Source organism: Artemia sp. Qi Xiang Cuo, chromosome 8 (genome assembly GCF_049724085.1).
Source record: "Artemia sp. Qi Xiang Cuo chromosome 8, ASM4972408v1, whole genome shotgun sequence".
Taxonomy (NCBI): domain Eukaryota; kingdom Metazoa; phylum Arthropoda; class Branchiopoda; order Anostraca; family Artemiidae; genus Artemia; species Artemia sp. Qi Xiang Cuo.
The window spans coordinates 24,874,086-24,889,741 of NC_142801.1; the positions used below are offsets into that span (position 1 = coordinate 24,874,086).

General features: G+C 34.1%; 1 protein-coding gene across 5 annotated transcripts in view; it reads right to left on the bottom strand.

Annotated features, from left to right (window-relative positions):
* Nucleotides 1–15,656, bottom strand: part of Vps51 (vacuolar protein sorting 51) — an 87,681-nt gene that overhangs the window by 21,441 nt on the left and 50,584 nt on the right. For all 5 annotated transcript variants that reach the window (XM_089092903.1, XM_089092900.1, XM_089092902.1 and 2 more), the window contains exons 8-11: nt 13,518–13,615; nt 10,751–10,957; nt 7,008–7,236; nt 4,393–4,623 (exon numbers count right to left, since the gene is read on the bottom strand). In XM_089092903.1, coding sequence (XP_088949029.1) covers nt 4,393–4,623; nt 7,008–7,236; nt 10,751–10,957; nt 13,518–13,615 — 765 coding nt within the window. The remainder of the gene's footprint in view (nt 1–4,392; nt 4,624–7,007; nt 7,237–10,750; nt 10,958–13,517; nt 13,616–15,656) is intronic.

The following is a 15,656-nucleotide window of genomic DNA, read 5'->3' on the forward strand; positions in this document are numbered from 1 at the left end:
CCGTGGTTCCCTCTTTACTAGTTTGGAACTTTTACTGCAAACACGATTGAATTTGTTCTGTGTTCACTAAAATCATACTTAAAGGGGGCGGGGTGTGTGTGTGTCTTCGAAAAAACGGTGTATTTCCAGACCACTGTTTCCAATATTATAGAAAGGAAAGAGGAGTCCTCTTAACAAATGTCATGGAGAAGTACACCCCCTCCCCCAGATTTATAATTTGGTTTCAGTGTTTGCCGTCAATTGTTATTTTGTTGCTTTTCGAATCCCAGGGATTATTGTTTTTTTCTTCTATTTACCGACAAACTATCATAATATTGATTTGGATTTTAATTTCAATATTGCATTTTCAGAATAATAGCAAGTTGTGTCGAGATCCATGAGATTTCTATTGGCTAACTTTCGGGGATTTTAACTGAAACATTGCTATCTCTGATGTCCGCTCCTTCGCTCTTTTATCTTTGTTTTCGGTTTTTACTATAGTTTCAAAAGATGCGGATTTTACGTATGTCCATAATTCTGGTTCTTGCTCTAATCTAGACCATGTGCTGGTCTCAAATGCAGCGTTATTACCACAGCCTGTTCATATTGGGTTGGATATGCCTATTAGTGACCATTTTTACCTTTCTTTTTATTTAAATATTCAAATTCCATCTTTTAAAATTATCCATCGTTCTAGTCAAATTGTAAATAAAATGATCTGGGATCGGGAAAAAATGTGGAAGTATCATGAAGAATCAGATGCACTTTTAGCTAAAATAATTGTAAATTATTCTAAGGATGTTGATCAAATTGATATAGATCTATTTTACCTTGAAATTGTTCATAGTTTAAAAGTCGGGGCTAATAAAGCATTTTTAGAACTGATTCTTTCCGTCGTGGATCTCGTGTTTTAGGTTGGAACCTTAACCCGATTTTAAAGCAAAGCCAAAAGAATGCTTCTCAAGCTTGTTACCTTTGGAATTGCGCAGGAAAACCGCGATCTGGACCACTTTATGATGGTATGAAATTAACTAAACATTATTTTTGGGCCGAGTTGCGTTTGCATAATGAAATTATAAAAGATGAAATTGGTTCAAGGATTATTAGGAGTAAGAATGAGCTTTGGAGTTTGGTCAATTCAAGACGTCGTAATAATAATTGTTCACCAGATTCTAATAGTTCTCTGTAACTAGATGATTGGATAACTCATTATAATCAATTATTTTTCACCCGGTGATGCGGCAGTTGAATCACGGCTTGACTCTTTATTATCGGAAGAAATTTCAAAGCCCCGCCCAAATAGTAAAATATCTGTTTCTGTTGAAGAAGTAACGGTAGCAATTAAAGCTCTAAAATGTAAGTATTCTTTAGATCATGATAGTATACATTCAAACCATATAAAATGGGTATCCCCCAAAGCAGTCCTTCTCCTCGCTACTCTTTTTACTACTATTCTTTCTTCTGGAGTTCTTTCAACTAGCTTTTCTCGTGCTACCACTTCACCCCTTTCAAAAAAAGGAGGGAATACGAATCGATGTTCTGATTACAGGCCAATTACTGTTTCGTGCCAGATTAGCAAAGTTTTTGAGTTAGTTTTATTAAAGTATTTGGAGTCTTGTAACCAAGGCCTGAATCAAACTGGGTTCCGTAAGGGTCTAAGCATGGATGTTGCTCATACCCTCCTTTCAAGAATAATATCATTTTGTAAGCAATGGGATAGAGTTTATACACTTGCGTTAGATTTTGCGGCGGCGTATGATTCAATTATCCATTCTTGGGCTATGACTGCGCTTCTGAAGAATAATGTCCCACTACCAGTAGTTTTGGTTTTAAAAAAGTGGTATGGCTCCTCTTGTATTTGTATTAAGTGGAAGAATCAGTTTAGTGATTATAATGTTAAGTTATGTAGGGGGCTGAGACAAGGAAGCATTATTTCTCCTTTGATTTTCAATATTACTGTTTCGGGGCTGTTTGATCAAATTAAGTTGACTTTTATTTATGGTAAAGGTTATGTTCTGTCGTGGATTACTTACGCAGATGATTTACTCCTTTTGTGTCGATCACTTCAGTCACTTCAAGAAAATGTAGATTTTTTATCAGAGGTTTCTAGTTAGCATGGACTTCGTTTTCGCCCTGAAAAGTGTCAGTTTGTAATTTTTGGTCCTAAGGCTAATGATCTCGTTAATTCGGAAATTTCTGTTTTTATTTATGATAGTATTTTAAAACCTTTGGAATCTTTTTTATATCTTGGTGTATCTTATGGACCAACTTTAGCTCAATGCCATGCTTCTATTTCTAAAGCAGTTAAAAGTAGAATAACATCTAGTTTTGGGGCTGTAATTTGTCTTCGCGATCTCCTTTCTTGGAAATCACTGGCTTGGGTATATAATACAGTCACTTTGCTTAAGATTTTAGTTTTTTCATAGCGTCTCCCGTTTTTTATAATTATTAATATTTAGCATTTAAAAAACACGATTTTTAAATTTTCTAAGTTCCTTTTCCGCTTTTCTAAATCTGAATCAAATACTTTTTTAATGAATGCATATAAAATAAAAAACCCTGTTGATGTTTTGGAGAAAAAGCAAAAGAATTTTTTATCCAAATTAAATGTTTTTTCTCATAATTTATATAGAGCTGCGCACGAAGCTTAATGTATTTTATTTGATTTAATTTTTGAATGAAGTGTTAATTTGTGAACTGTTAATTTATTATCTATTGAATGAAGTGTTAATTTGTGTTGTAATTTTGATTGAAGGCCTTTGCGTATTTGTTGTTATATAGTTTAATATAATTTTATGGCCTGTTGATTAGCGGTTATTATTTTTATTTATTTCTTTTTTTTACTCTTCGTATTCGGAGGAAATAAAAAGTTTGAATTGAATTGAATTGAATAATTATGGGAGTGATAAAAGAAAGTAGTTGTAGTACAATATAGGTACTAGAACGATATGATACAAAATACGTAATTTCTTAAACGGCTATGTGCAGAGAGGTCAAATAAAAACATCTTTACAGAACTTCAAAAGGGATTTTGGGAGGAAGTTCAAGGGTCTTTATTAGACAATAATTACAACCAACAATGCAATAAAAAAACAAACTGAAGATAGCCCGTCCTTAGGTCAAAGAAAACCAGTCGGTAACCTTGTCTATTTACTAGCCATGAAAGCAATGACCAATCAAAATTCGCATGAGCACAGAAATATTTAACCCTTGCGGATTAGCTTCCTTTTTCTTAACGTTGTTCAATTATTTCTTCAATAAAATCAAGATATACGTTTCATAATTTATAATAACCGATAATGAAAATTGTCATCAAAATTGGAACTATACCAAAAGCAAACAAGATCTAAAACCATGGAAACATGGAAACTTTGGGAGGGGGGAATGTTCCTACTTTCATTGATTTTAATTGATTAAAAATTAATTAATTGATTTCTAATTAATTATTACGGCTCATTAATTGATTCTTGGTTCAATTATCTCGGCAAAAGTGGTTCAATGGTTGATCTCTTCAGCGATTCCACCGTAAGGGGTTATTATAGATCTGAGGTATATAAACTTCAGAATGCCCTTCAATAGATAGCCATTGAGTATGATGATAGTTCAATCTGTTTTTCATGTACTTATTACCTGTTTCTGTCGCGACCTAACTCACATTAATTACTTTCACCGTGCTGGTTTCAGACAGAAAAACCTAACAGAAAACCAATTTAGAAAATAATAGACTACAATTCACTTGGTAAGTCGACATGCGCAAATCATGCTAAGTCAATGAAAAAAAAACAAACAATAAAACAAACCAAATTGATGCCTCGAGTGAGTAAATACTCGCAAGTCTATAATCTTATTAATTTGAGTATTCTGTGGTACGCAAGCTGATAACAGATTCATGTTTGATTATTGGGGTTTAATCTGTAAGAATTCTTTATTTCTTCATCAACAAAGTGATACGCCTAATTAAAATGTTGAAAATTTCAGATACAAAAATAGGAAAAAAATATTTTTAGCATCAACATACTACTGAGGAGGAGGTGAACTCATTAACCCTTGACTCTCAAGTACAAAAGTACTTAAGACCCAAAATTTGAATGAACCGAACAAACTGAAGCATTAATAAAATTGTTGAGCATTAATATACTACTCAGAAGGGACCACACCCCTTACACCTCGAATTCTAAGTACTAAAGTATTTGAAGACCAAAAATCTCTAGGGACTGCAAAACTTGCAGTGTGGAAATCAACTTAAAGCGAGCATTAATATGTTTGGCAGGAGGTGCCAAGCTCATTGGCTTTCGACGCCCCAGCTGATTACAGGCTTCATGAAGATTCATGAGTTAATGAGAATAACTCTTGTTAACAGAATAATGAGAATAAGCCTTATGAATACGATTTTATATTCGCAAACAAACTTACCAAGTGCTGAACTGTAGACGAACTTGCATCAAAACACATTCTTGACAAAACGAGTAGTAGATCTACAGAGGCATTTTTTGCATCACTTTCATTATCATTGTGGAACTGCTCGCATCTTCCAGCAATATGGGATAAATATTTGACAATAGTACCTTCATGAACATCTTGCAGACAAAAAGGTATGTAGAAATAGGGCATATTTATAAAGGTGATGCTTTGGTCCAAAAATGGCTGGAAGAAAGATGATTTTGTAAAATGGGGTCACTTGGAAACTAACACAAAGAGATTGTAGCCCTCTTATTCCCCGCAACTCAGAAATACCTTGAAAATAAGGGAGAAGAGTCCCATAAAAATATTGATAAGCTTGGACCTCCTTATCCCCCTCCTCTCTTTTATCACAGCTAGAAAACATTGCATTCTCTTTGCACTCTCATTGCACTCACTCTCTTTTATCACAACTAGAAAACATTGCACTCACAACTCGGACCTGCATTCTCTTTATCCCCCTCCTCTCTTTTATCACAACTAGAAAACATTGAACTCTCTTTGCACTCTCATTGCACTCACTCTCTTTTATAACAACTAGAAAACACTGCACTCGCAACTTGGACCTGCACTCTCTTTATCCCCCTCCTCTCTTTTATCACAACTAGAAAACATTGCACTCACAACTTGGACCTGCACTCTTTTTATCCCCCTCCTCTCTTTTATCACAACAAGAAAACATTCAACTCTTTTTGCACTCTCATTGCACTCACTCTCTTTTATAACAACTAGAAAACACTGCACTCACAACTTGGACCTGCACTCTTTTTATCCCCCTCCTCTCTTTTATCACAACAAGAAAACATTCAACTCTTTTTGCACTCTCATTGCACTCACTCTCTTTTATCACAACTAGAAAACATGGACATGTGCTCTCTTTATCCCCCTCCTCTCTTTTATCATAACTAGAAAACATTCTGGTCGACTATCCATGGACTGGTATAGATGTGAGGCTATTTTCAATGAACTTTCTATTTCAGGACAACGAAATGCCAAACTCAACGATACCCAAAGGCACTTCTGACACTTACTTCAAAATATTATTCGATAAATTTTCTACCGATTCTTTAATTAAAAACAAATTTGATCCATTTGGAAAACATCATAATTCTCCTCATTTCTTTCCAATTCTAACAGCTTGCACTGAAGAAAACACTTGATTAACTAATGAACTTAATATGTTGACCTTAATTAAATGCTTTTTGTTGTGACACTTTCTCTAATGAAACAACCACACAACGTAGCAATTGAGTCTCACATTTATAATTTTTCAGTTTCATATAAAGCTTAGTACTTTTTTTTACTGAATTATAATCTTTAGTCCAAAGACGTGCTTTTGTCGTGATTTGTCCTCCCCTCACCTAAGAAAATATGCTAAGCCTCCCTATTCAAAATCTTTTTCTCAAACGTTCCGTCCGATCCCGCACTTTATGCATCAACTTTTCTATAATACATTAGTATGAGAGAATTAAATGAATAGAATTTCGGAGTGAATTTAGTTAATTATCGAACTATTCTTAATGCGAATAAAAAGTAAACCTAATAATAATAATACTAATAAAATATGATAAATATTAAACAACAATAAAAGATAATAATTGAAACGAAAATATATTAAAAAAAGGTTGTTTTTTTTACAAGACAGGGAATATGCATATATAAAAACTTATTTATACAGAAATAACAATAGAAGTCCGAATATCTCATCTTCACGTCCGGAAGCCTTTATCATCGCGAAAAATAAGAAAAAAAAAACTTAGCTTATGCACAACATATCAAAACAACAGATACTATATACAAACAGAATGTCAAGCGAAAGAGCTCACTTATAGACACAATCCTAATATACGTAATCAAAAAACTTTATGTACGTTTTTTGATTAAGCATATTGGAATTTTGTTTATGAATGAGCTTTTTTCCGTTTGTCATTATTTTTATACGTCAAATATAGCATTATGATATTTTTCATTCATTCTTTATACATCATGCCTGTCATCTATATATCCTTCTGTTTATATATATGTAAAAAAAAACATTGTGTTTTTTGTATAATATGTATTGGAATTTTGTTTACAAGTGAGTTCTTTTTTTATTTTTCATTCTGTTCATATATAGTATTTGTTTGCTTTGTTTTTTATTATGTTTAAGCTAGATGTTTAGTTTTTTCTTCTTTTTTCCCCATTGATAAAGGCTTCCAAAAGTGATGCCAAAATTTTGGACTTTCGTTATTATTTTAGTATAAATAACTAAATTTTAGTTTATTTTCACTGCCTTATTAAAAACTTTTACTCGTTTTTTAAATATTTTTAATTTATTCAGAAATACATATATATATATGTATATATATATATATATATATATATATATATATATATATATATATATATATATATATATCATAAGAAATTAAGAAACTAATTCTAAGAAATTATTCATATAAAAGATGATAATGTTAAAAAAAATGATGTTAAAAAAAATTGAGTACAGTGAATAAATCATAAGAACAGCTGGATATTAATAACTAATAAGGAAAGTTTTAAGATTCGGTTCAATAAACTCAATAGCATACCTCGAGGGTAGAAAGGACATTTTTTACATCTTGATTAGCTGCATTCAAAATTTGCGATACCAAAGATGGTATATAAGTGAGACTGGTAGTTCCATCTTCTTCCTGAAGACTGCTTGTAGCAATGGCCTCTCTAAGGAGATTTAGCGATGATTCAAAAGATATTTTTAAATCTTCTAGAAGACGATCACAGAGACTTCGAGCTACTTTTGAAATCAAATCTGTACTCGCCCTGTAAATCAAAGTCAATCAATATCGATGTCAGTAACAGTATCTAATACAATTCCGTGGAATCAAAACATGTTAACTGAAAGTTCTGAATTTGCCTTAGAAAATTGCGCCTTAAATATAAATAATATAGAAAATTATAGACAAGCAGGAAAATTTTAGGGGAATACCCGATAATCTGGTGTTTGCTCCTCCTCGTAGAAAACTAAAAACATATCAAAAGTACACAACATTATAGCCCTTGGAATAAAAATGACGCTTTTCTCGAAAAAAAAATTCTCCCGCTTAGAAGAACTCTGAAGAGACCTGACGCAACACGGAAGATGACTTCAGATCTTCTATAAGACGACGAAAGAAACTTCAAGGTAAATTTAAAATCAAATCTGTACTTGCCATTTCAATCACAATCAGTACCAATATCTTTAAAACACTAAAAATCGTTTTTTTTTTGCCCAGCCAGCAGTGATGAGTCTCACTTTTTTCCTTTTTTTCACCAGGTAGGATAAAGGACATGTTACTGGCATACAACCTGGCACTCTTATACATGTGCTACCCATCATTAGAATGCAAAGTTCTTTTCAACGTTTACAGTTTTTTGAAGATATCGGTAGATGATTCACTTATGATATCTGCTCTGGGGCAATTAGAAACAAAGCTCAATATCCATTAAGGACAAATTCAAAATTTTCCCTAAAAGTATAAAATAAAAGGACAAAGAGGGAAGTATGTATTTCGGTAAGCAATTGAAGTGTAATATAAATAATAAAAAGTATTTCCCTGAAAGTATATAATGAAAGGACAAAGAGGGAAGTATGTATTTCGGTAAGCAATTGAAGTGTAATATAAATAATAAAAAATATTTATCACTCGTGGAATTTTTCTTTTCAAAGTACCATGTACCATGTACCATGCACCATGCACCATGTGCTGTTATGTAAAACACATGATAATGAACATATAACTCTTGTTCGGAAGATTAAAGTACCTTCAAGTAACCATCGGGCATTGAAACTCCAAAAAAGGACTTGATTTTTGTGAAGTCTTGACAATCTTCTTTTATACTACGGAGGAATATACCCTATATAAAGTACATAAGGTATAGGGTAAAGTATATAGGGTATATATACCATATAGACTACTGAGGAATATACCCTATATATAAAGCATTGACGAATATAGTTTTGAATAAATTCGTCTGAGCATTCCTGACTTTGATTTCATTTCGTGACAAACTATTCTTGGCTATTCTATACTATTCTTGACAATCTTTTCGTTGTTGGGTACAACCAAAACAAGATGAAAAATATAGAAAAAGAGGTGTACTATTTTAAAAAGATATTATTTAATATGAAAAATGATATATTTGATAGGAAAAATAATATTAAAGTGTTTACGTTTTCATTAATAATAAGAAAGGCCCAAATATTTTGGCTTGATATTCAGAAGGCTTGATTAACGGAAACAAAAAGGAAGAAAAAAAGCGTACAAACTATACTAAATTAAACAAGTCCATGCAGACAAAAGAGGAAAAAAAGAACAAAATAGAAACAATAAAGCTACCATCTGAATAAAGTGCAATATGATAATTATCACTGCTGCATTGCATTAAGGCAACAAAACGACGAAGTTGCAGAGTGACCAGAAGGGGCACATTTGTGCTATTTTGACACTTTTTTGAGGCGGTTGCACATCAAATTTTTCAATCGACACATTTTTTTTTAGGGGAAAATCGTTAATTCGGCGCATTTTCACTTTTAGGTGGCGTAACCTTAGACCAAGCAACTGGCAACACTGTTAGGTTGTCTGTCTGATAAATGTAATATCATAATGCAAACAAGACAAGAAAACAACAAAACAGACTACGATTGGTTGTTGGACTGATAGAAATCTAGTAAAATAAAAGTATATGGATTAAAAAGAAATTACCTATACCCCAGTTTAATTATGACTCAGTATAGGTCGAAATAACCAGGCATTTGTAATTTTTGAAAAATAAATAGATTTTCATTTTGAATTTCATTTCTCTTTTAGCAGGGAAATGACAAAGCAATGTGGCTTATGAAATAGCTTACATTATTAGATCTAAGTGAAAAATTTAATGGGTTAATTCAAGGAACAATTTGAGCATGATTAGCGTAACAGTAAATAGACTAGTTAGCCTGGTTATATACCTGGGAATAAGAGAAAAGATTCTTGCGCTAGCCAAGCAAGATTTATTTTAGAAAATTGTGGAGAAGCAGAGTTGTGGAATAAGTGGAAAGGATTCGGGCTAGAAAAGGGGATGGTAGCCAAATGGGAGAGGGTTTACTTAGAGAACATGTATATCAAGAAATGGTAATTCGACATAAGAGCTTCTCCACCTCTCTCTCTTTATGCACAGAATAAGGAAGCAGGTGGAGAGGAGCTTTATTTTAAGGTAAGGCTTAACAGGGAGGAATCAAACAGGGTAATATCGGAAAGAAGAATTTTTTATGACTTGGTGATAAGAGAGAGTATTTGGTAAGGATGAAATCAAAGATAGGTCTTTATCTTTGCCCTATGCGTGGGAATAAGGAGAGTGATTTGATTCATCTTTTGGGTTTTTGTTAGAAATGAAATAAACTAAGAGACAAGATTTTTCTTGGTTGGTGTGAAAGGGAAAAATGGGTGTATAAAAAATGTATAAAATAAAAAAATAAAAAAAGGGTATAATAAGCTATAGAAATTTCAGGGGGATTAAGAAGTTAAGGAAGTTAGGGGGAACAGGCCTGGTGTATAGGGATGATTTTCTTGAACTTATTTATTCATTGGTTTGGATTCAAGGGTATTTTTTGTAATATTTTGTATTTATAAAGGCTTTTTGAAATCCTGTGTTCGTATGGACTGGGGTACGAGTTCTGATGTCACTGATTATTTGGTTTGAAATGGCGATCAGTCTGTAAGATCATCCAGAGTCAACCAAGCTCCAAATGGGTAGACTACATGGAGAATTCTGGGAGAAGAACACAGTGCGAAGGCAAAAAATCAGGATATCGGTGCCTGCGCTACGCGAACAACTGGTTATTACGCATAAGGATTTCAGTAAGAATAAAGGTTTCTAGTGTTAATAAATATCATGTTATAATAAAGCAAAGCCAAAATCCTCTGTGTTGTAACTGCAATCTAAACTTATTAGGCGAAATAATCACAGAAATATAAAGCTTCTAATACTGTGCTATCTTTAACTACCAGTAAATTCTCAAAACATTCTATTTACTAAAAAAATAATCACAGAAATATAAAGCTTCTAATACTGTGCTATCTTTAACTACCAGTAAATTCTCAAAACATTCTATTTACTAAAAAAATAATCACAGAAATATAAAGCTTCTAATACTGTGCTATCTTTAACTACCAGTAAATTCTCAAAACATTCTATTTACTAAAAAAAATAAACAGACACGAACCTAACAAAATTTTCAGTGGCATTTGTCTCAAGAACCCTATGTCAATTGAAGCCATCTCAAATTTAAAATGCTTCATACAACAGAAACTTTTACCTGCCAAAATCCACATCAGGAAGAGTCTGTCCCAGAGTTTGAAGCTTATTATAAAGCTTATCCAGTGATCTGACAAGGACAGACACATTTTCTTCTCCTTTTCCAGCCTTTGGACAATCAAGGCCGTAGCGCTTTTCCAGAACGTCAAAGTAGTTCTTCACGAGAGTCATTGTGAAATTAATTAAGGTCTTCTCGCTCTCAATTGGACTAAAACAGAAGAAATCAATAAAAAACATTGGAGAAACAGTGTGCAAAAAAACATAAAATTACATTTTTAAAAGATTCAAGATTCATTTACATTAGCTATTGTAATTATGGCTAGTGCTGCAACTAATTTATACTACATTTTACACAGTGGCGGTTCTGGCCTCTCTTGCGCCAAGGGCAAAATATTGATTAGCAACCCCACCTCCCTGTCTCCCAAAAACTTTCAGGCCAAGTTTTCATTTATTAACACACTTTTCATTTATTAACAAAATTTCCATTTTCTACAACATTTTTCATTTATTTAAATCTGATTCTTCTTACTTTAGCCTCTGCACAATTATTAATTATCTCTTTTTGATTGATTGATTCTGGGGAAAAACCAAATTTTGCATTCAATTTGCCTTTACTTACTGCCAACTGCACCCTCTGCTTTCTTCTAATAAAAATAAAATCACAAAATAATTATAACCGTTAGATCATTTCTTTGAAATTCCCCACTCCTTAAATTTCTGTGCCCAGGGCAGTTGCCCCCTCCCTAAAACCACCTCTGCTTTTGTAACATGATAACGCTAAGTACGATTTATCACTTAACTAGCAAAAAAGGAACGAATGCATTACCAAAACATTATGCCCTGCAGTGCACAGGCAGTTCAAGTAAGCCCTGCAGTTCAAGCTCGTTCTTGTGGCGTGTTTGTCTGTTGACTGGAGTCGTAAAGGAGGAAGGGAACGGTGTTTATCTTTCACAAGCACAGTGTCCAAATTTATATATCAGATAGTACCTGCGCTCTTTAGGGCTTGAGATTCTTAGAGCTGGGAGGGCAAATTCGTAAGTGACATACTTGGTTCCTAGGATGATTTTTAAGGCCCTTTTTTGCAGTGTTTTAATTTCATCGTTGGGGTTGTCGAGGTTATGGAATTGTGATCCCCAAAATGGACATGCGTATTGAAAACAAGGCCGTACGTTACATGTGCACGCGTGTTTTTAGGCCACTACTTTTAGCCTGGAGAAGGGTTCTTCGGAATAACTTCTTCAGTGATGGTTGTGATGGCTTGATGACAATGTCTTATTAGGGAAGCACAATATGGCTTTTTTGCCGCCAAATTGCCAAACATGGTTGATACTTTTGACGAAAAAAGAGCCAAATGAAAACTTTTCCTTTAGTATAATGATTGGTGCACCGCTGACTGAAAGGGATCCACGATTCCCCAAAATCAGAAACCCTGAACCCGTTAATAGTTGTTCTTGAGATGGCATTGCACATGTTAGCTAAATGTTTCCCATGTTTAATTTGTTGGGTCTTTTCTTCTTCTTGAACATCTCCAAAATTAAATAAAGTCTATATCTCTATCATTGGGACCAAGATAAAAAATCAATTTTTTTTAGAAGGGAAGGGGGGTCGAAACACCAAAGTGTCTTTTCTTCACTAATATTTATTTTGGGGGGAGAAGTACCCTTTGATTGATTTTTACCTTATCATATTTTTTTAGCTTCTTCTACAATGACACTTTTTTTAACCAGTTAACGAACACTCGATTGATACTCTTGACGGAAAAATAACCAAATAAAGACATGATAATTATGCGTTTGCGTTTTTATCAAATTTGCAAGGCCGTATCCTGGGGGTGGGGGTTAAGGAGGTTTGACCCCCCCCCCCAAAATGTTTGTCTGATTTGTAAAAACGTAACAAAAATGGACATAAACAAATTTTGTATACGTTTTTTGAGTTTTTTTGTGTAACCCCACCCCCCCACCCCCCAAAAAAATAAAAACACATTACAAATTTGTACTTTAGTGCACGGAGTATCGACAAGCCCCTGACTGAAAGGCATACCGGGCCCTGCAAGCGGCAACCTTTCAAGCGTCGGCTGTCACTTTTAAGTGTCCGCGTTATATTCAACACAACAGCGCTAACTTAAAAGAAACTAAAGTTTGTGTGTTTATTAGTGTTTTACTGAAAACTCAACTACTGCTTTACTGAAAATTAAACTTCCTTGAGTTTTTTTTAGAGAACTATAATTGTACACTCAAAATTATCATATCATGGCCAGTAAAAACTCTTGAAAGCCTTAAAAACAGGTATTTTGTCTTTTTGCGGGCTACTTACAGAATTTGTTGCTCATTTAAGAATATTCTGAGGTTTGGGGGGTTCAGTTTAGTGTCTTCATTAAAGCAATAGTTTTCAGAATTCTACCAATAAAGGAAATACCACGATTTAGTTTATTTGCGCTAGTTGTGTAGATATGTCTTGTATAATCTGCGAAGCAATAAATATTGTTCGTTTTAAGTTTAAACTTCACTATACTTCAACTTCACTATACTATACTTTTTTTAAATGGATCTCAAGTAAATAGGATACTTGGCTTTATTGAAATTCCCAAACCCAAAGCTCAGGTTCCTTTATATTACTTTCACTTATTCTAAATTTGTGATTCAATGGTAACTTTAAATAGAAATTTGTATGCTTGGGTTTTAGATAATTAACCTGGGTCAACCCCTCAACCCAGAGCCATGCCAGAACCCGAAAAATAGAAAAGGGAAGTAAATGTAATTGCGACTTACCTACAGCATTCCTTGAATAAATTTTTGTACGAAGTAACAATGAGACCCAAATTTGTTATTACTGTATTTGATCCCAAATCAATAAATGCTAGCAAATCCTGCAAATAAAGTACTTGTCTTATATGTAAGATTATTTGAAAAAAACTACGTTTTCTAAAGAGTTAAAGAGGCTGAGTCACAAGTTCGAACCTTAAAACATACAGAGATTAGGAGGTACTGTTGGGGGGCTGCCGCCCCCCAAACCCCCGCTTTTGCAGCCTCTTTTGTTAAGTTTTTTATTTTGGAGGCCTTCCGCCCCCCTCAATCCCCGCTTTTTTCCTTGCAAAGAAATACTATTCAACACGACCGAAGGATGCTTGAATTTTTTACCGTAAGAAAATCCTTTTTCATCTCTTTGATTAGCAGATCTGAGCCTGTTTGCTGGATTTTTTACAGGAGATTTTTTCTTACCCGATAACAAGCTATAATGTGATGAGCTTGGTACTACCAACTGATTGCAGGCTACGGGACTTAAAAAACCTTAACAAAAGAGGCGGAAAAAGCAGGAGGTTTGGGGGCGTCCGACCCCCAACTGTATCTTCTAACCCCTGTACGTTTTAAGGTTTGAAATTGTGACTCAGCTTCGTTAACTCCTTAGAAAACGTAGTTTTTTTTTCAAATAATTTCTGCACGTTTTTGTCCAGTTTATTCCTTATTATTGCTTGACTAACTGTTAGCTGATCGTGTCAGGAGTTAAAGTTGGGTGGCTGTCGCCCCCAAAACCCCCGCTTTTGAAGATTCTTTGCTAAGGCTTTTAATTCCTGAATACTCAAATCAAATGCACAGTAAGATTTTCTTTTTTCAACTTTTCTTCGAGCATGCGAGTATACTGCATGTTATCAAAGAAGTGGAGACTTAACTGTAAGCTGAAGGCCGACTGTGATATTCTTCTAGAGACGCTGTTGAGCCGAAGGATTTAATAAATTGGATTTAAAAAAGAAACTGAGTTTCTTTTTTAAACTTTAAATTTAAGAGATACTACTTTAAATTCAATATATAAAAAAATTACTCTGACGGGGAATCGAACCCGGGTCTTCCACATGAAAGACAGGAATGGTGAGCATTGTACCATCAGAGACTTGTTAAATTATTTTTAGTCTCTGCAATCTATTTTCGACGCAAGCAAATAGAAAGTAAGATTTTCGTTTTTCGACAAAAAAAAACTCCTGGGAAAGAGCTGGAATTTTTGGAAGCTTGCAGTTGGTCTTGTCAGGTTAAGAGGACTATTTTGATCTAATTTAATTATGAAATACTTTGCTTTTAGGAATTTCAAAAGTTAACATGGGCTCTTATAGGAAAACGAGGTTTTTAGTAAATGTAAATTCGGGGGATAATTTTTTCGGTCTGAAAATATCAAAAGGCCCTAACAGGTCGAATTTCGCTTCGAATGAGTCCTCATTCACCCGGATCCGTTGCCAACTGTGGCCTCTAGGCGTGTCATATAAAAAAAAAAAAACTCGATATTTGGTTTTTGGAAAACAGGGAAGGAGTGATCGCTCCAAGGCTGAAATTTTGAGGATAAGCTCCCAGGCCCTAGGAAAGCTTATCCTCTAAATTTCAGCCCGATCGGACAACGTTAAAGGGGGGCTGTGGTGGGAAAAATTAACATGGGCTCTTATAGGAAAACGAGGTTTTTCGTAAATGTAACTTCGGGGGATAGTTTTTTCGGTCTGAAAATCTCTCACTCCCTAACAGGTCGAATTCCACTTCGAATGAGTCCTCATTCACCCGGATCTGTTGCCAACTGTGGCCCGTAGGCGTGTCTGATAAAAAAAAAATTGATGAACATTAAGTAGCTATATTTGGTTTTTGGAAAACAGGGAAGGAGCCCTCCCACTTACTTTTACACTTTACTTTTACATATCAAGATAACTGGTTACAATTGTAGCTCTCTAGGAAAACTATTACAAAGATGGCAAAATAAGTCACTAAACACAACAGGAGCTTACAAGGGCAATTGTATCATTCTCGTTCGACTTTTGCCAGACACATCTTAATACGAGTCTTGAACAACCAGGTTTTACTTGGAATAAACAATGAAGATTTGGCTGACTAAAAAATTAACAAGGATTTAATGTAATATGAAAAAAGTCAAAACAA